The sequence below is a fragment of the Lathamus discolor genome, chromosome 4, assembly GCF_037157495.1.
Source record: "Lathamus discolor isolate bLatDis1 chromosome 4, bLatDis1.hap1, whole genome shotgun sequence".
Classification (NCBI taxonomy): Eukaryota; Metazoa; Chordata; class Aves; order Psittaciformes; family Psittacidae; genus Lathamus; species Lathamus discolor.
Genome location: NC_088887.1, coordinates 124,003,636 through 124,025,346, shown reverse-complemented (window position 1 = coordinate 124,025,346; position 21,711 = coordinate 124,003,636). Strand labels below are relative to the sequence as shown.

At 45.4% G+C, this 21,711-nt stretch overlaps 1 protein-coding gene across 5 annotated transcripts in view; it reads right to left on the bottom strand.

The window, feature by feature from the left end:
* Nucleotides 1-1,880: 1,880 nt before the first annotated feature.
* TENM4 (teneurin transmembrane protein 4) overlaps nt 1,881-21,711 on the bottom strand; it is a 772,055-nt gene continuing 752,224 nt past the window's right edge. For all 5 annotated transcript variants that reach the window (XM_065678851.1, XM_065678850.1, XM_065678853.1 and 2 more), the window contains 4 exons: nt 18,672-18,968; nt 15,863-17,477; nt 11,130-11,272; nt 1,881-2,767 (listed from right to left, as the gene is read on the bottom strand). In XM_065678851.1, the coding sequence (XP_065534923.1) occupies nt 2,009-2,767; nt 11,130-11,272; nt 15,863-17,477; nt 18,672-18,968 (2,814 nt within the window). In that variant the 3' untranslated portion in view covers nt 1,881-2,008. The remainder of the gene's footprint in view (nt 2,768-11,129; nt 11,273-15,862; nt 17,478-18,671; nt 18,969-21,711) is intronic.

Here is a 21,711-nt window from a genome sequence, read left to right as displayed (position 1 = left end):
AGCCGTGATAGCACGGGGCTGCCAACGTTTTGCTGCTCGAGGATTGCATGTCCAATGTGCACCCCTGCCTTATCTTGTGGAGGCTAGAGCCTGCAGAGCTGTGTTGGAGGATGCCAGTGGTGGGGACACGGGTGCATTGAAGGGCTCCGAGTAAGCAAACAGCCTTGGCATGGATTTGCACGTGTCCGGTTATCTCTCTGCAGAACTGGGAAGCCAAAACCAAAGTGGATGGAATAAAGAAAACAACAAATCAGGACTGAGGTGTTCCCAGAAGAGACACGGTGCGAGCTCCTGGAGCCGGGGTACGTGCAGGTGGCAGTGTGATAGAGACGTCAGTTTGGGACCAGGGTTGGCCATCTCCAGCCGGAGCTCCAGTGAGATGCGGGGTGACAACCTCTGCCCGCAGGAATGGCCCTTGCTACCACAGGACTGGTTCAGGCGGGGAAGAGGATGCTAAACTCATCTCCTTGTTCCCTTGAATTTCAAGGACTCTTGCAAACACCAGAGCATGGAGGTTTTGTGAATACAAATTACAAGAGCTGAGTAACTCTGTCAGCAGTTTCGTGTTAAAGCACTGGGTCCCCTCCGCAGTGGGCATTTCCATTCAACCTCCCCCTCTCTTCTCTGCTCACAGCCAACTGGGCTCTCCGTTTAACTTGAGCTCGGGTAAGAACCAGGGAGAGGATTGATTCCAACATTCTCCTTCTTGTCCCACCACGCACAAGCTGTTGCTACTTATTAAACGTTTTAAAATCCCTGCTGCCAAAGTCCCCAGGAGACGTTTCGCTGCCATAGTCATAAAGGACTTTGCCAGCATGCTACTCAAAACTGCGTTTCCCAGCCAATAAATACGAGCTCCAGAATGAGGAAAAGCAGGGTTTGGCTCGCTCTCATGTTCAGTGGTATGTCACTGGGATACTCTAACTACTTTTAAATTCAAATCAGCTTCCTACAAATTAACTGCTTTTATCGGATACAGCACAGTGGACTGTTAAACACGTAGCCTCATGTACTGAAACACTATACATTTAATGAAGTTATGCCATTAGCAAATGTACAACATGGGTGCATTAAATCCACCTATAGAACAGCTCTATGTATGAGAGAGAGGATTGATTTTAGCTTTTCTCAATAGAGCAGGAGTCCCTTTCTTGGCTTTTACTAGGTTTTTTTAACTAAAACCAGGATTTGCACAAAAAAACAAAAAACCCAACCCAAAAGTATCTACTCTCATAATGAAAAAAAGACTGATTTTTTTTCCTTTCTTTATTCCAGTTCAGGAAGGAAGAGAATCATCTTGCAAGTCAGTATCATCAGCTCCTTTGCCTCTAGAATCTACTTCTGCTCAGCTGGAGCTCCCCCCCAAAAAAACCCCACTTTATGTCCCAAGTGAAACGGGAAAACTACTTGTAAGGTCTCTTTTGAGGCACATGATTCGGACGGTCACTTTCGGAGTATCGGAATCAGCGTTGTCTTCCATCACCTTTCTTTCCAGGAAGAGCTCTCCAGCGCGCCGCGGGCTCCCTGTGTTTCGGGTGGAAGGCTGTCTGTCCCTGCCCCATCTCAGAAAGGGTTAGGATGACACAGGTTAGCACAGACACCCCTTTCGCACTTCACACCTAAAGGATGGACGTTGACGATTCCCCACTTCAAATTCCTCACATAGAGGTGTGTGTGTGTGGGGGGGAAATAAAAAACCCAACAAAAATAAGGACAAGAGACAGTAAATTTCACTGTGATCACACTACGGCAAAATATACCTTCTGTTCCTCGCAAAGAAACACGTGTGAAGGCCAAATTAAAGAGAGGGGAGCCAAAAGGGATGTTGCATGAGTTACAGTGCAACCGTGTTATTCCTTCTCTTTCTATTCTCCTTCCCCTCCTTCCCCCCCCCCCCCCCCCCCACCTTGTTCAGTTTAGAAAAAGGATTGAGTACAACACAGTCAGGTTAAGTGGCCACAAAAGAGTAGCTGTCTTTGGCAAGAAGTCACCTCATCGCCCCTCTCTGTCACCTTCTGCCCATCTCGCTCTGTCTCATGAAGTGGATGTTGTTGGCGCTGTCTGAGAGTTCGGGGTACTGCTCCACTGAGATCACGAAATAGCCGTCGTAGCCCTGTACCCGGCCCGTGTTTAGCACTTGTTGCTTCTCCCCTTCTGTCCACGAGCGAACACCCTCCTCCCCATCCCGCAATCTCTGCTGTTCCCGGGACCAAGCTTGGGCGACAGCGCGCTGTCGGGCCAGCTCCAGGACGCGGGTCTTCTCCTCGTCCAAGGTGGTCCCGTAGCGGGTGTTTAGACACAGCGCGCCGTACTGGAGCTGGATGTCCGTGTAACGTCTAGTCCTTCCATTCAGCACTGTGTTGATCTGGGACACCGTCACGTTCACGCCGTTCTCCAGGGTCCTCCGCCCGCCGCTGAGGCCCAAGATGGACAGGTCACCCTCCGACGGCCCTTGCTTAATGAAATAGTGTGTGTCCACCCCGTCGATGGTGAAGTGCAAGTTCTCCAGGTAATGGGCATTGTTTAGGATGGCCGCGATCCTCCTCCCATCCTCGTTGGCCACACTGATGATGTCGGTGGCCACGCGCCCGTCCTTCATGGCGAACTTGACTCCTTTGCCGAAGATAGAGCCTCCAGAGGCAAAGTTCTTGTTCTTCTTGACCTGCCGGCACCCGGCGATGCTGGAGCTGTAGATCTGCTCGAAGCGCTCCAGAGTGACAAAGGCCTTCAGCTGCTTCTGCACTTCACACTGGACACCCAGAATTGACTGAGCAGGGAGAGAAAGAAGGGAAAAATGTGTTAGAAAGGCATTATGATGACCCAAAGGCATTATTAGCATGCTGGAGACCAGCAGGACATCTTGGAGGGGAGCATCGTGAAGTGGGGAATCTAATGAGAAGCTCAGTTTTTTTTTCCCTTATTGCGTTTTTTCTGATGTTCAGTTCTTTTTAATGGAAGAGACATTTTGTCAGGGACTCTTCATCAGGGGCTGCAGTGATAGGACAAGGGGTGATGGGTTCAAACTCAAACAGCAGAAGTTCAGGTTAGATAAAAGGAAGAAGTTCTTCACTGTGAGGGCGGTGAGGCACTGGCACAGGGTGCCCAAATACATGGTAAATGCTCCATCCCTGGCGGTGTTCAAGGCCAGGTTGGACAAAGCCTTGAGTGACATGGTCTAATGTAAAGCCTGTGTCAGGAAGGTTGGAACTGGATGATCTTAAGGTCCTTTCCAACCCAAACCATTCTACGATTCTATGATTATTCCCCCTTCATCTCATTGTTTCAATAAACTGAACTGTATCTCAAATAATGATATAAAGGTGAAAAAGGTGTGAGGGTCACCATTTCGACATGTAATTATGTTCTGCTTCAGTGTTCTTCACCTGCACATAACAACTCATTCCTGTTGTGGCCATAATGCTTTATAAAAGGCGTTCAGATTTTCTGTGAAAAGGTCTGGAAGTACTTGTAAAAGTTCCCTCTATCTCCACTTTGTAACTCCTTGTGCTACCTTCCAAAGCCCTGCGTTACAGGTATGACCCTCAGAGTGGCCACAAACCTTCTAGATCTCATTTTGGCCTGGCCAAAGAAGGTTTTTCAAGTTAAAGAAAGACCTAAATCCAAATCCTCTTCACTGCAAACCCTCTAGAACATGCCAGGCTCCCTGGAGCCAGCACACAGTGAGTGAGCAGCTCATCATTACTGCAGAATGTCTTTGGAAATGCTCTCATCAATTCATGGAAGCACCAGCTTCTTATAGACCCCTGTTCATGAACAATCATTCCCTCAAATATCACAAAAGCAAGAGGATGCTAAGACAAAACTCTCCTGGCACTGCCAACAGCTCAGCTCGATAAGGGAATGACATCCGGGATTAAAAACAGGCTAAAAACAGAAGTTTGCTGCATTCCCAATTATGTTGAGGGAATTTAACATCCATGAAGGATATTGCCTTAAACTGTCCACAAGGTACAGGCTCAGGTGAGAAGATTGCACCAGAGCAGGTTTAGATGGAGCTGAGGAACAATTCCTGCCCCAGAGGGTGCTCAGGCATTGGAACAGGCTGCCCAGGGCAGGGCTGCAGGCACCGGCCCTGCAAGGGTTCACACCCCATGGAGATGAGGCCTCAGTGCCATGGGGCAGGGGTGGCCTTGGCAGTGCTGGGAACGGTTGGACTGGTTGAGCTTAAAGGGCTTTTCCAACCTGGTTGATTCTGTGACTCTAAGACAATTTGGATGACGCAGGCATTTCAGTGTGGTCCTCCCAACTGAGACTTGTAGCATGGCAAGGGAAAGGAAATAAACCCTCATTTCCACAGTGCCCATTTCCAGGGAAAGGTCTCAAAACATTAAATAAACAGAGGATTTAGCACTGCAGCTCACTCAGAGGTTTGCCTTTGACTTTGCTATTAATTCAGGATGGATGCTAGCCTGGTTGGTACATGCTTTGATACTACAGGTATCACAGCCAACAGCTGTGCCATGATCTACCTTACTCAAGCTCCATAACCTGGGACCTTCTGGCCTGAGGGAATTTTCAGTTTTCCATTTTATGGTATAATTCTACCTAGCTTTGAATTTCAGGTCAGTATTTGCCCATTATAAAAGGAAACCCTTCTTATAGATTTTATTTTAATTTAATTTAATTTTATTTTTATTAAAATGTATGACCCAATGATAGAATACCGGACCTTCCCCTGGTCTAGCTGCATCCTGCCTTTGTGATACTATATGAACTCATACAATTCTCACTACTTTACCGTCCATCCGGATGCCATTTAGAAAGAAAACAAACAGCACCCACCCTCCTACTGACAAGACTTGGAAGTTTAAGGGATTACACATGACCTAACAGCAATAGCTGTTAGATCATCTGTGTTAGGCACGGCCATCTCCTGCCTCAGGAGACACACACAGGATATCAGGCTAACTGCCTTGTTGATGTCCTCTTGGTCTCCATCCAGGTCGTCTCCTTCTCTACACTGGGAATGCAATTCTCATGCTGCATGTACAACTGTAGGACTGACACTGGCACTTCCTGGTGGCTAAAACCAATGGTTGACCAAAGCCACAGAGTTGGGAATCTCTTGACCTTCAGGCATGGAGGACTCAGTAAGTGGGAGATGCATGAAGTTGGGAGCTTGAACCACCTTAGTTAGCAAAGAAACTGAGCAGTTAACCTGGCCATGGCAGGGGGGTTGGAACTGGATGATCTGAAGGTCCTTTCCAACCCAAACCATTCTGTGATTCTATGATTCTACGAATCTGTAACTGGTGGACAGCCCTTTAAGTGAGCCCCACTGACTGCATGAACTAGACACTGGAAGGCTACAATGGGTGCACACATATAGACATCTACATGTCTAAGTCTTGCATTTGTTTGTAACTCTTAACAGCTGATAATCTGAACAGTCCTTTGGGCTTCACTGACAAGTCACCTAAATGGGTGGTGTTGAACATCACTTTTAACACTATGGGGAGCCCTGCTTGGCCACCAACTGCTGCTGGAAGAGTGTAGGTAATCCCTGCTGTAGATATGGGGAAGTACAGGAATATGATATGAGGATATGGATATGAGGATAGATATGAGGAAACTCTAGGTTGCTGGACAGGGCTTTGAGCAACCTGGTCTAATGAAAGGTGTCCTTGCCTGTAGCAGGGAATTTGGATCTTTAAGGTCCCTTCCAACCCAAACCATTCTATGTTTCTATGATTCTATGATCTCAAATGGCATCAGCAGCTGAGTTCATTGTAGATCTCTGCTGGCTGTAATGAGAGCTTGGATACCAAGTTCACAGGCAGAGACCTAAACTTAGGTATCTTAATCAAGAACAAAATCACACTCAAAGGGTTTTCCACTGGGGACTGGTTACAGGCCTTCTGGGCTCTCCCCATCTTGTGTCATATTGGGAAGTAAGAAATCAGACACGTGCAAAGCTGTAATGCTGAACATCATCATCACTTAACTATTACAATAACTAACCACATCTCTATTACCTTGAAAATGAGCCCAGGATGACTTTGAAATGACTTTTTCACTGCATTGCTTTGATAAAAAAGTATATCTGGGAACATCACCTTTTAAAAGGAAAAGCAAACACATCCATCTGAAACAATAAACCCAATAAATCGAGGCACACCAGTGTACAGCTAGCTTGTGTGCTCTGCTGTGAATAGAAAGGGGGCGGAGGCAAACAGACTACATGTAGTTCAAAGAGGCAGCATGTCCCTGACTTGGAAATTACCATTTCTGTTTCATTTTAGAACTCATTTTAACGAACTGGCAACAAAAAGGAACAGAAAATGCTGCAATGGCATGTGGTACTCTAAAATAATGCTGCTGCTTTTAGCAAGGTATCTATAAAACCAGTTTTAGGGCAGGAAGCAGGGAACTCACAGTCATTTCAATGTTTGTTGCTAGATGTGAGTGACAAATATGCTGGGTTTGTTTTTCCTCACAGCCTTTTTTTTAATCAGATGTCCTTAGGTGACATTTCACTTTATCTACTAACAACCCATTGGAGAGAAGAGAACGACCTTCATGATTTGTTCGCTGCTGCGTGGAGCTCAAGAGAACAGCACATCACAGAGATCTCTGAATAGCCTCTTGCATTTTGCCAGCACCTCTTGAGGATTTGAAATACCATAGCCAGATAGCATCATCTGTTGTTTTTAAATACCGCCTTCCAGTGTGAGACTGAAAGCTTTAATTTCCCATCAAGGATCCAAGATGTGAAGTAAGTGAACATGTTTCCAAGTTACTCTACATCCTTGTGCCGTTATACACAGTTAGGTGTTTCTCTTGCCGCCATATGGCTTCCAACACAGAAAGCCACTTCTTTAAAAGACTTAGAAGTTATGATTTCTCTGAAATAAACTCCTTCCTATTTATCCCAACCTTTCTGTTAACAAAATCACTCTTTGGAAATCAGCTTCTTTGCTTCATTCAACCTGGCCATCACCTGAAGAGAGTGAAGGTTGGACTTGGTGATCTTAAAGGTCTATTCCAACCTAGCTGATTCTATGATGACGAGTCCCCATTCAGATGGGGATCAATCACAGCAACCTATCAAGCACCCATCCATCAGCACGGCTGCACTACGTGCTGAGGGGCAATGGGCTTGCTTAGAAACCTGCCAACCACGAAGTAGGACAATGGCAGTGAGCAACTGGCCAGCAAGCCCAGTGCTGCAGATGCTGCTTGATTAGCAATGAATGAAACACTCTTGGGCTTAGGGGACAGGTCTCTTCTCCATCTCTCCAGTGTACACAGCTGCAAGGGGATAATGAAGTTGAGCTCATCAAGCGGGTTTCTGTCTATGGGGAAATAAGAGGATTTGCCTTCTTTTCTTGCTCATCTATTTTCATGAAGCTTCAAGAGTTAATGTCTTTGAGACTCCCTTCCTTGTCTGAGATCCAGTAAAAACTGGCCACTGCTTTTGCATAACACAACTAGGAGCTGATGGACAGAGGTGCACACAGTGTGATGGCCCAATACCAGGACAAAGCACCCTTAACGTCAGGATGCCCACTCTGAATGATGAACACTGGCAGAGCCAGCCCCTCAAACAGCTTGTCCTTGGGAGAAGCTCTGCCAGAAAGCACAGCCCTGAAGCTCACTCCCTGGCTGAGCATCCCAGAGCTCCAAAATGCTGTTCCATAAGGGATACCAAAAGCTGTACAGCCTGGAATGAGCACTGCAGAAAACAGAAGCCTTCCTGGAGGCACAGTACTCATGAGATAGAGAGAAGGGTAGTTAATAATACGATGTAGTTAACAATATAAGCTCCGGCTCCAAAACACTCCTCCCTGCAAATAGAGTTGTTCTCGCTCAAGCAATTACCTGTCAGTTCAACAAGACAAAAGAGAAGGGGGAAAATAAAGAGGGAAAAAGAAGAAGAAGAGAAATTGGATTCAGGTACATCAGCTCCACAATAAGCCAGAGGTCACCCAGAGTCCCCTGGTGCCAATAACACTGAACTTGTTCAACAAACAATTTAGTGACAGCCTTATGGTCACAGGGAAGAGGGCGGGGGGGAAAGTGCTGCCCAACAGAGTATTGGATTTTAAATGTCACTGCAGAGCTGCAGGGGGTTAGAGCAGGGTTTATGACACGCTGCCTCTTTCTGAGCTGGTGCATGCTCGAAGTCAGAATTATCCCTCCCATCTTCCAGCCCTGGAAGGCAAGAACCAGCAATGTTTTGGATGGAGATGCCAGGGCCCTCTGGCTACGCACTCTGAAGAGAAACAACACAGCCATTTATGTGGAGTTAGTTGCTTTGCTGCTGTGCTCCTGTTATACATTCCTCTCTGATAAAAGAACTGACTTAATCTGCCGGGCTACAGATCAGCGAAGCCAGTGGAGTAGCTCAAATTAACTATGGTTTATCTGGGTACGTGACCCAGAGAAACCTGGGATTGGAAGACATGGAGATGAGAAAGCTGTGGTGCATCATTTAGTGAATATCCCCGATTGCAAGGATGGGCATTGTTCTGTGCCTTGCGCAGGCTACTTTTAAATGACAAAAGATCTGGAGCTTACTCCATATGCTCTGGAAGATCATTTCACACTTTGATCAGTCTAAAAATATTATTAATATTTCTAAATATTACTAATATTTACTTAAATATTCTTAATATTATAGCATTTATATATTATATAATATATAATATATAATAATATATATTTATATATAACATTAATATTATCTAAAAACATTCCCTGTGCTCCCATTTACCTTTAATTCTGAATTTGCAAAAGTTTCTATTTTCTTCCACATGCTTCATCCATGAATACAGAGAGAACCAGCAGGAAGGAGGGCTGGATCGCATATGGAAGTGTGTATATATAGCTAGAAGGGCTGGGAGTGAACAGAACTTCCTGTGAAACATCAGTGTCAGCTGCAGAGACAGGCTCAGGAACAAACAGATCATGTTTTCAGGTATCATATTGTGAATGGGGTTATTTGATGCAAATATATGCTATGATATGCTGGGTGTGCCAGAAAGGAAGGGGATCCTGCTCTATCACATTTGAGAGCCACTTGCTATCACAGCATGATCCTGCAAGTGTAGACTACAATAGAAATGCTCATGTTTTGCTGCTGTCATAACACAGGGGAAAGATATGAAACAGCCTGAAATGGTTAAAATCCACTTTCAACACTTGACTGTAAAAGTGACTCATCTGGAAGCCCCACGGCTGTGTAAAGCCCTCTTTTAGCAAGCAGGTCCCTGCATGGTCCTCACTGCAGGTTTTTGCTTTAAAAACCTGAAAGGGACATGGAGAGTTCCTTTCTTTCTTATTGCTCATTCAGGCAGATTCATCTAAAATGGATGGATGGAAGAAGGAGGGGGATCCTTGGTTTTATTCCCAGCTCAGCTGCTTGCATGAGCAAGCGTCAGTCTTCATCTCAAGCTGTCAAGTTACTTGGCTATTCAGTAAGTCTAATAATAATAATAATAAACAACTAATGATAGAATAATGATATAACAATAATGACAGCAACACCAATAATAATTTCTATAGCAGCTCTATGAGAGTTATTATCTACTGCACATAACGATTCAGAGGTAATCTTTTGTGCGGGCTTTGAATGAGCTTTCCCTCTTTGCTTTCTCCTGTACAGCTTTGCCTGGGGAGCCTGTGTCACATCAGAGAGGAGGAAAAATCCTCAGGCTATTTCTCATTACAGAAATAATCTCTATTAGCGTTTTATTGTTTAATCTAAAGAAGTGAGAAGCAAAAGAGGAGTCCCTGAGCTCCAAAACGCGACCGAGTTCTTGCGGCGTTTTCAAGCATCGACTCAGCCACTGTAGCAAAAGGCACAGTTCTTTTTGTCCCCCTCTATTATAAAGTGATATGGCTTAATATAAATCTCTTGTTGAAGTTGAAGCTGGTACATTCTAGCTTGTCCTCACCATAGCTATAAGGCTGAGCACCAATGATGGGCTGACACATGACTATTCTATTAATGCACAGTATCTTGTTCATACCTCTGAGCGGTACCTTTTGTGGTTCGGGAAATGTGACGCTGTATTTTACCCTCCTGGTGTAATATGTGTACAAGACCTCAAGAATCTGCTGCAGGACAGTGAGATTTCAGTGAACTCATGGACTAAGAGGCTAGGAGAACAGCCGGAATCACTTCCACTTCCTACTGTTATCATTTTATTATGTTATATATTAAATGTTACATCCTGATCTCCCCAAGCACGATGGTGCCTCGCTGCTCTCGTGATGCTTGAATACACAGCAAGCAGGAATTCAGTCTAACAAGGATCCAGACCAAACACAGGACGGCAACCCCAGAATAAACCAGGCTAGGAGATTAAAGAGTGTCCTGAGAAGTAACTGACTTTTGCAAGGTCATACAACCCATAAGCAGTAGGGCAGGGAGTAACCCAGGGCTCTCGGATCCTGACCCAGTGTGCAGACATTTAACAACGCTGCCTCCATTTTTCAGCTAAGTAATTCCCAACAGGAAGAGAGGGGGAAATGACTGGACTATGAAAGCTTTCATTCTTGCCAATTTCATCATAGAATTTTGTGCAAGCCTCTACCGAAGTGGCTTCTGATGAAGGCCTGTTCTTAAATGTGGGACACGACGACCTGGGATTAAACCCCATCAGGTAACATGAAAGTTAACTCTCAGCTAAAACTTCTCTCTGGTGAGACCCACTGCAATGCAGAACAGTTTCCTAGGCAAGTACTGCGACTTGTTTAAGACATTTTAAACCAGAGTGAATAAATTCCTAGCAAAAATATTCCATAGAAACTATTTCTGTATCAAGATTTGCTTTTTTTAAACTTCCAAGCATCCTTGGTGCAAAGGCATTTGAACTGAGCCTGCGATATGTGAGAACAGGGCCTCTGGTGGGAGGAAGAAACAGGAACACACCATTCAATTGAGCAGCCACCAGAAAACATCACAGCAAAACCCACCACGACAATAAGGCTCATAAAATGTGATTATTCAGTCAGATTTCATTGCTGTAATGGGGACTGAGGCACTTTTAATCTCCCAGTTCACCTGGGAGCACATGCTGATAGAGGGTTTATAATAAAGACTGCAACTGTATAGTTTGCTGATAAGGGTGTGAAGTACAGTATGGAGTTGCATGGATCACCTTGCTATTGTCCCATTCCTGGGTTTTCATCTGTGTGTGGATTAACTCATAGGATGGCTCCATCGCATCCATGTCTGGTTTGGGGTAGCCGGGGATGACGTTGTGTAGCTGGAACCCGAAGGTGAGCAGCCAACTGTTGACATCTGGAAGGGAAGAGAAGCATAAATAGATTATCTGATCTCTCCAGCAGGATTGCCCAGGAGAAGGCACAGAGCAGGGCCCTGTGTTGATGGCACTGTAGCAGGACCGGCCAAAAAGATGAGTGTCTCTTTAGTGTGAGGAGCACAAACCTTAATGGTCTTTGAAAGAACCATGTGTCAAAGCTAGGCTTTCCACATCCAATCACAGTCCAATTCTGTGTTTTCCAAATGTTGGCAGTGATCAAATGGCCCAAATCAAAGCCAATGCCACATCTAACCTTCAGCAGCAGGGACCTGCCACTGCTCTAAGGTACGCAGGACAAGCACAGGAACACCACCACAGTAATGGAGGCTGAGATGCTCCAACTGAATGGGAAGTGTTGTGCAGTCCTACAGTCACCTCAGACACAATATTCTTCTTCTGATGACTTTCAAAGGGCCTGCAGGCTGAAGACTAAGTTTAGAGATCTGTGAGCCAGAACGGTAGGACATCCATGACAAACATCACAGTCATTTAGCAGGTGCTCATGGACATATCCTCTGTTTTTTATCATGGCTTTTCCACCTCAGTCCTGAGTTTCTTGGCATTTTTCATAAGAAGGTGTAGTCTGAGTATTAAAACTCTAAAGTCACGTTATCTTTTACATTTAAAATCAGCCTCCACACTACCTGCAAGGTGCATTACAGTGACAATCAGTGTATATGCCCCATCCCTGGCAGTGTCCAAGGCCAGGTTGGATGGGGCTTGGAGCAAGCTGCTCTAGTGGAAGGTGCCCCTGCCCGTGGCAGGGGGTTGGAACTGGATGAGATTTAAGGTCCCTTTCAAACCAAGCCAAACCTATGACGGTAAAGTTCAACCAATATCTGCTCCATGGGATCTTAAGTATTAGGATGTAACTGGGATTGTGCTGGTGCTGGACGTGCAAGAGGCTCGATTTTCATTTTGCTAAACAAAATAAATGTTGTTAATCTGAAGAAGGGATCAATTTAAATAACCAAACATGCATCTTTTAATATTTCTTCTCTATTGCCCAGGAGCCTAAATGAGTGTGTTGAAGAGCTGGTCAAGAAAGGACATTATGGATGAGAGTGGCAAATAAGGCGCCTCCAGATGACTGGAGAACCAGGAGCCAAACAAACACTCTATCTGTTGCTTGTTTTCTTCCAGGCCAAAACATTGCCATTGGGCAGATGTCCAAGAAGCCCTTGTGACAATCCATGTGGAAGGGGAAGGATTTCTGTAATAAAAACACTTCTGTTCACTCAATGTACAGATTGTTTCTGGAGTGTCTTCTGGAAACAGAGAGGTTGAGGGGGGAGGGAAAGAAATTAAAAGGCTCATTTGATTGTTTTTCCTTGCTTAGTGCTAAGCCAGCCGGCTTCCAAATCCTTCTCATCTGAAAGAGAATCACGGAATCACAGAATAGTTAGGGCTGGAGAGGACCTCAAGATCATCCAGTTCCAACCCCCCTGCCGTGGGCAGGGACACCTCACACTAAACCATGCCACCCAAGGCTCTGTCCAGCCTGGCCTTGGGCACTGTCAGGGATGGAGCACTCACAACTTCCCTGGGCGACCCATTCCAGTGCCTCAGCACCCTCACAGTAAAGAACTTCTTCCTCAAATGAAGACCTTTGATGTACATATTGTAGACCTGGTGCTCAGGAGAACAAAGTAAACCAGTGCAGGCTGGCGTTGGTGCAGGAACCATTTCCCAAGCACTTCACAACTGTTAAAAAGACCACAGAGCAGGGATGCTGAACAGCCAAAACCCATGTAACGTGTCTGAAAGATTCAAGACAGGCCTTTTTTCTTTTGATACCAAACTGACTTTCAAAACATTTGCAAACAGGAGCTTGTTCTTTTTGGGAAGAGGTGTTGGACTACCCAGAACACACACACAGAAAAAGAAGCGATCCCAAAACAAGGGAGGAAGGTGTGGAGCTGAGAAACCAGAGGGGAAAATATTAATTTGCCAAGAGGCAGTGACAAGTTTTTTGACAGAAAAGTGCATTTCACATCACTGAGGGGCTTTTTTTCTTCAGCTACAGTAACCCTGCCAACACATTTCACAGCAAATTCATTTGAGGGCAAAGAAAAAAGAGTGCTTAATGCAGACACATGTAATGGAAATGTCAGTTCAATCCATCAGGATTGCTGAAGCTGGCAGCAAAGCTCTGTGCCATGAAGTGTACAATCACTAAAATACTCATGTTTAACAATGGGCCTCTCAAAACATAAATACCTGCTTCTCTGCTCTCCCCTCTACATGTGCCTCCAATTTGTACTTATGAGCTCAGAAACCTCATCACTGGAGACCAAAGCACGTGCTGTTTGCCTTTGTCCTGGGTGCTGAGCTCCCATAAGGACATAAGGATCAGGATGGGGATGGAGGGTCAGAAAGTGGTTCCCTGGGCACATTTGGTTGTGATGACAAGGACACTCTCGTCATGGGTCCTGCCCATAAGATGCCTGAAAGCTTCAGCAGGAAGAAATGCCAGAGCAGCAGCTTTGCATCAGAGCACTCATCCCATCTGGTCACCTGCTTCTTCCATGCACTGGGAGTGGAGAGACTTAAAAAGTGCATTTGAGCTCTGTACTCTTGAAAGAACGAAAATGGAACTTTTAAGGCCATGGAAAAAGTTATTCAGTGCATATAAAATATTAAAGTATTGGGTTTAAACATCTTGATTTTATCATCAGAGCTGGGTGGGAACCTGCTCACCTGTACCAAGACAGGCCTGGAAATTTCATCTTGTCTTAACTTGAGCAGGAAAACAAAACTCTGTTAATATGTCCTGAAGGAACTGTTAACAACTAGTTCTGGTGTCCTCAACATAAAAAGGACATGGAACTGCTGGAACAAGTCCAGAGGAGGCCACGAGGATGATCAGGGACTGGAGCACCTCCCGTATGAAGACAGGCTGAGGAAGTTGGGGCTGTTCAGCCCGGAGAAGAGAAGGCTGCGTGGGGACCTCAGAGCAGCTTCCAGTACCTGAAGGGGGCCTATAGGGAGGCTGGGAATGGACCCTTCATTAGGGACTGTAGTGACAGGACAAGGGGTGATGGGTTCAAACTTACGCAGGGGAAACTTAGATTGGATATAAGGAAGAAGTTCTTCACTGTGAGGGTGGTGAGGCCCTGGCACAGGTAGCATATTCAAAGAAGAACAACGTCCCTTGTGAAGGGCCTGGGGCATAAATTCTGTGAAGAGGGAACTGGGGTTATTTAGCCTGGAGAAAAGGAGGTTCAGGGGAGACCTTATCACCCTCTACAACTACCTGAAAGGAGGTTATAGTGAGGTGGGGGTTGGTCTCTTCTCCCATGTAACGGGCAGTAAGACAGGAGGAAATGGCCTCAAGCTGCACCAGGGCACGTTTAGACTGGAGATTAGAAAGGGTTGTCAAGCACAGGAACAGGCTGCCCAGGGAAGTGGTGGAGTCACCATCCCTGGAAGTACTCAAAAGACATGTAGATGTGGCACTCAGGGATATGGTTTAGTGGTGGCCTTAGCAGTGCTGGGTTAATGGTTGGACTCGACGATTTTAAAGGTCTTTTCCAACCTAAATGATATTACTATTCTAGGATGCTATGAATGTACAAAGGACATTTAATTTACAGAATGATTTTCTGTATAAACACCCCCCCCCCCCAAGAGCTCATGTTATTGTCCTTTAATGAAGTCCTGAGTAAGCAGTTCAGAAGTTATGTCAAGCTGTGGGGTAGGTATGGCCTAAAACGTGGCTTTTGAGTCTAACCCACCTGCATTTATTGACTTTTAGTAGAAACTGTTAAATCTGTGGGGCAGATTAACTTTGACTAACTACATGGTTAGTGTAGGCTGACTGTAATAAAAGGTTTAAGTCGCTGCTGTCGTTCTCCTAAAGCAAATCTGCATGTCATTTGTTTAGTTACAAATAAATCTCTAGCCAAAACTGCAAACAAGAGCTGCCCCTCTACAAAGTGAAAGGTTATCAGCACATTAAGTGGTAGCTAAACTTGGGATATCTGAGGGAATGAAAATCTGGAAGCAAAATAAAGAGAACACCAAACAAAAGGAAAGGAAATGAGTTTGGGAATTAGCATCTCCATCTATGCTAATGAATTCAACATACTCTGGACATAGGCGTCAACCGGCAAAGAAAAGCTTGTGTCCATTATATTAAACATTGGAAAACCTTGTGGTGATCAGGATACTAAGAGGGAAGAAACCTATTGTGTTGGTTTGGGCCAGGACAGAGTTAATTTTCTTCACGGTAGCTAGTATGGGGCTATGTTTTGGGTTTGTGCTGGAACGGCGTTGATCATACAGGGATGTTTTCACTATTGCTGAGCAGTTCTTACACAAAGTCAAGGTCTTTTTGCTCCACCAGTGAGTGGGCTGGGGTGGGCACAAGGAGCTCCTTATGTGGCTCTTGCTTTGCTTATTAAACTGTCTTTATCCCAACCCATGAGTTTTCTCACTTTTACTCTTTCAGTTCTCTCCCCCATCCCACTGAGGGGAGTGAGGAAGCAGCACTGTAGGGCTTAGCTGCTGGCAGGGGTTAAACCACAGCAAGGTCTAGAATACATTGATGAATTTAAATGTCTTACCTGTCATGTAGCATTTGATATCCTGAGAGTTGCTAATGGGATTGTTGTTTTTGAACATATACAGGTTGAAAGGCATTATGTTATTGCTACTCAGATGCTTCCACATATCATGGTCTGGACTTGTCCAGCGACCCGCTAGCACATCATAGTCTCTCCGCCCCATGTGGATAAGCTTTGTGAGTGGGTCATACAGCCCTCCATGGTAGCCAATGATGATCTGGAAGTTGGGATTGGTGTCCATATAGATCTCCCCATATGCTGTGTACAGTATCTGCTTAATCATTAAGCCAGTCCCACTGAAGACAGCCAAAGGAGTGCCAATGTTATCACAAGCTATGTAGAATTCATCACCGCTGCTGAGCTCCATTGCAAAGAGGTGGCCTTGGAGGTCATAGTAGAGGGAGGTGATCTCGGAGCTCGAGTGGTTGTATAAGTGGGTGACCTTGGTTGGGTTGGTCAGGTCTGCGTAGAAGAACTGCAAGTGATGGCCATGGCTGGTTTTGCTAGACACTCTCCTTCCTAGGCCATCATAGCGGTATTTCACACTCCATCCACTGGCTTTATTGTAGGCTTTGATGAGCAGGCCAGCTGAATTGTACTCAAAAACATCATTGCCCCTTTGCTTCAGGAAGCCATCTTCATCCATTTTGTACTGCACATCCCCAAGTCTAGTAATCCTATCCCTGAGGTCGTACCTGAGCGGTGTAAGTCGGGCACTATTCCCTGGACTCAACAAATGGAGATTTCCATTTAGGTCATAGCTGTAACGCCAGAGGGGTTTGTCATTGATAGACACTGTCTGCAACTGGCCATCAGCATCGTATTCATATGAGTACCTTGTTGTGTTGGCATAAGGTCCAACCTTCAGCTCTTTCTTAACCACTCTCCCCATGTTGTCATACTGCACAGTCATCCAGTACATGAGAGACCGGAATATCTCATACTGGACCTCCTTCATCCTGCCATAGGCATCAAAATGTTTAGTGTGGGTCATGACAGCAGTGGTGATAATCTGGTTGATATCGTAGTAGATGACTCCAAATTTACCGAACTGCTCAGTTTTGCCTGAGACATCATCATACCTGTAGAGATCAATGGGTAAAGGTGTCTCGTTGATGACTGCTTGCATGCTGGTCACCCGAAAGCTGTTGTCATAGTTGTAGTCAAAGCGTGCATTCACCATGCCTTCCTCAGTGAAGCGGAAGATCTGCCGATCAATGAGGGGTCCTATCTGCCTGTATCTGATTGTACAGGTGAACCCTTCATTCTGCAAGTTTATGGTCTTCAACATGCCAGCAGTTTCATCATAAGTGAAACTGATCTTCGTGGTGTCGTAGAGCATCTCGGCTAACTTGGACAACTTGCCATACTTGTAGATGACCCGTCTCCCCGTGCCCAAGTACAAAGTGTGGAGGAGCTGCTCATCCTCTGTGAAATCCTGAATGACCGAGGCGTTGCCTTCTGGTGGCCTGTAGATGTTCCTGTAGTAACCAATGGAACGAATGGTTTCTAAAGTCTGACGAGCAACGTTGGGCATGGTCACCGATGACAACCGGTCGTTCTTATCAAACTCAAAGATGTACTGTCTCTGGCTGTGAAGGAGCAACACCATGGACTGGATGGGAGGGAGAAAAGCATAGGTTATATTCCTGGTTTTCAGTCAAAATGCTGCTAAACTCTCACAAAACATGCAAAATTCTCCAATCCAAAGAGTAGGGCGAGTGACATAAACCTCTGCCCCCACAGGGTTAAATGGTGAGAGGCGTGCACAGCACATCAAGCACCCCCAAGTAGAGTGGGTCACAGAAAGAATGCACAGAGGAAGGTCTAAGTTCAGAATGCTCAGCTGTTTCAATCAATACCCTGCAGCTAGCTGCCTCTACCCAAATTCCTTGTGCCAATAGCTTTTACACACTAAATAAATACAATTGGTAGAGCTACTTAAACAGTGCTTGAGAAAGCATCCCCTGACACCTTCCAATGCCTAATTAATTCACTGTATCGCCATATCTTCTACTACTCTCTTACTCCAAACTTCTGCCTGACTGCTTATTTGTTCTGGGACTTTTTTTTGCATATAACAAACAATCCACATGGATTGTATAATACAAGGAGCAAGTCAATACTTTCTCCTTTTTAAAAGTTATGTTACTGTAGTTTCCTTAAACTGTTGTAGGCATAGGCTCTATGCAAACCTCAGGAATAGAACATTCCAGCCTCAGGTATGCTGCATATGGATCTATAGAACACTGGGCAGTATAACGATGAGTGGTAATGCCCAGAAGGATTGGAGTCCCATGCCAACGTACTGAGTGCAGACCACAGACAATGCTGCAGTGTGCTACAACAATCTGACTGGATTCATGCCTCATACTTCATTACATGTATTTCCTACAGAGCAGGAATGGGCCCCTTGAAGAAGGCAGCGTGTCAGATTGTATGGGTTGTTTCCACATGGAAAATCCTATTGGAAATTCCTACTGTTCACTCTTCTAACTTCAGCTGGAGATATTTTATATTGCAGCTGGCTCAACAAAGGAATGTCGTGCTTAAAAATTCCAATGCCAAAGCTTCACAGCATTAAGACAAGCACTCAGTGTGTCTGGGAAGAAACTTCTCAGGCTGTTTTCAACTGCTCTTTGGTGGTCTGGCATCAAAGTTAGTATGTGCACCTTAGAGAAGGCAGAAGAACATAGGACCATAGGACCATAAATCAGCTGATGTGAAGGAGAACTGCTCTACTAAAGTCAAAGGAGTAAAGCCCATTTGCACCAAACACACCACCTCTAATTGATAAGAGGATTCTAACCTTCTCCAAGTAAGTGTAGCTCCATGATTTGCCATCAGCAAAGATCCTGGATGTAATCCTGCCAGACTGATCATACTCCATCCTTTCTGACATTGTGCCCCTCTGAATCCCTGCAATGTGTCCTCCTGGGGAGTAGGTGACATTGACCCCATTCAGTCTGCTGCTGGGTGACCAGAGGCTGGGCCTCCCTGCCTGGTCATAGAGGATGCGGAGGGTGAACTTGCGGTGGTCATCATAGATCTTCTCTGTCCTTGTCACACGGTCAAAGTCGAGGGACAGCAGGTTTCTGTTGTGAACCTACAGGATAAAGAGGGAGAATTAGGAAGCTGGAAAGAATTCAAGCTACAAAGACCACCCTTTCCTTCACCAAATACCTCTTTAGACCATACTGGAGAGTATCCGTTTGTAATCGTATATTGCTTCTGTTGACTTCAGTGAGGAGAGAGGCAGAAAACCAGGACAATTCTGAACCATCACCATGGTGAAGGAATATTGCTCATATCCCAAACCTAGGCTTAGAATTGCTACAGCAGGTGTGATTACAGACCTACAGAAGATAGAGTGACAACTTGTTGCAAGGAATATTTGCGAGGTACTCTGCTTCTCAAACCTAGGTTATACAGTCTTGCTGCCATGCACATCAAAAATAACGCTTGTAGAAAGAAGATGGATGTTGTGTCAACACAGGAGAAATCAGAGTTTTTCTCTGAGTCTATATACTCAGAGAATATACTGCAAGCACTGGAGGTTGAGCCTTTCCCCTGAGATGAAGTATGGAGGCTTCGACCACTGTAGATGTTACACAGAGCAGGAGGTTTTGCGTGAGAGCTGCAGCTTTAGTTTCATTGTCCTGGGGTTATTCGCTGCTGCATAATTACACTCCTGTTACCTCCACTGCTTCTGCATTTCCAAAGATCAAAGGTATCTACTTCAAAGCTAGGAGCAGGAATACATCCTCATTCAGGGATTGTAGCGCAGAGCAACAGAAAAAGAAGCTGATAATACAACTTGTGTGCAAGAAGATTCACAAAGGCACGTTGTCACAGCAGCAAAGCACTGAGCAAGGATGAAAACCCCACATTCCCAGTATGAGCTTGCCAACGAAGGAAGCTCTTTTGCCGTCCCACCACTTTTAAACCTCTTTCGTTTGCTGAACCCCTCTTCTCTAGAAAGGTACAGACTCTTCCTGGATGAATTTTAAACTCCCTTTGCAGCCCTTTAGCTGCAGGCAATAAACCAGAGTTTGCTGCCTGCTGCAGGGTCTTCAGACCAAGTTATAACACTGCCTTATGCCCCTCTGGATAAAGCCAACACTCCTGACCTGAGCACTGTTCTCAGCCCTCGTCTGGCTTTGATCTTGGCCATGGCTTTAGGGTGTATGATTGAATTCCCACTATATTTTGAAGGGATGAGGGAGTATCTGAGTGCTAGACAGCAAGAGAAAGGATGGGGCAGAATACAGAAGGGGTTCCTCGGCCCTGGAGGAACAGGAGAGGGAGAGGCAGGACCACTGCAGTGCTTTTGTGCTGTGTGGGTCCTTTCCAACCCTAACTGCTCTATGATTCTATGATTCTGTGCTTGTGCTGAAGCTTAGAGACACCACAACATTGGAATTCAAAAGAAGGCACCTCAGGAGCTGGGGAATCAGTGCCCGTGATGTAATTATAAGGATGATGTAAGAGGAGGGAAGTGCAACAGTGATTTTCAATTAATGAAGAACAATGGTAAAAGGCAGGTATGAGTCGAGGGAAGAAGCGTTGTGGAAAACAGATAATGTTCTAATTAAATATGTGTAAAATAGAATGTACATTTGTGATGGAAGAAGGAATCAGCCAACAGCCCGCTGTAACAGGCGAGCTGGAAAATAACTACAAAGCTATCGAGGCTTTAAGTACAGATGCACACATAGAACTAAGAGCATTTTGGTCTCTCGTAGGCTCTTGCTGCCATAAATAGGGAAACAGAAGTGGCAATCGCTTGCAAAAAAATCAAAGCAGGAAGGAACAGCATCTCTGCCTTCCACCTCTTCGCAGAGCAGCTCCAGCCCAGCAGCTGCAGCTTCTTCTGCTCCTGGTCTCTGCCAAGAGAGCTGGAAATAGCTCTTCCAGGGCTGGGATTGACATCCAGGCTGAAAGTGGCCCCCTGACCTGTGTGCCAGGAGCAGTGCCGTTCTCTGTGCTGGAAGGACCAAAGAACAGGTCCCCGGATGGCTCTTAAACTCAGTCCAAATCCCTGTATTCCATTACTGGTGCCCTAAGTCATCCCACTCTCCCCATGCTCTGGCAAGTGATTTCTGCAGGACTAGTTGGAACCAATCTTCCTTTTCGTGAGCTTTTAATGATTTGTTTTCTCAAACATGGAACTCATCCTTGCTCAATGGCATGTCTCGAACAGAAGGGAATTTTCTGCAGAAGAACTGAAAGGGCCGCAGGCTTCAGCCCAATAACCATGTGTTACGGTGAGCAGCTAAATAAGGTGCTGCATCCCTGAGCCCTTAACCTGGAACAGGGTCTGAAAAGCTCCTGCAAAAGGCTTTTGCCCCTCAGAGCGTTTGACAAGGTTTGTGATCAGCACAGGATTCAGACAGGGAAAATCTAAATCCCCAGTTCACAGTGTATTTGACATCCCTCTATAATATACGAGAGACTAAATTTAACCCCAGACTCATGCTCCATAATACTTCCTTCAATCCCTTAGCTTGCTTTGGGAAAGCAACAGCATAATCACATCACCATCTCTGAGTTCTCCAGTGTTTCCTAGGGAGCTCCTTTAGCTTAAATGATAATTAAACACCATGCCCTGATCCTCCTAGGTGCACAAGAGCACAGAAAAGGAAGCTTTCTCTTGCAAACACTCCGGCAACCTTCAGCAGAAGAGGGCAAACAATACTTCTGCAATGAGAGCTCCCGGAGCCAACAACATCCATGTGATAAATGGCTGCCTACAAAGCAATTTCCCCAGTGAATTACTAAAACCATTGGGGTGAGCATCTCCAGACCTCAACACCTTGCGGAGGTGATGCTGGGCTGTTCTCATTAGT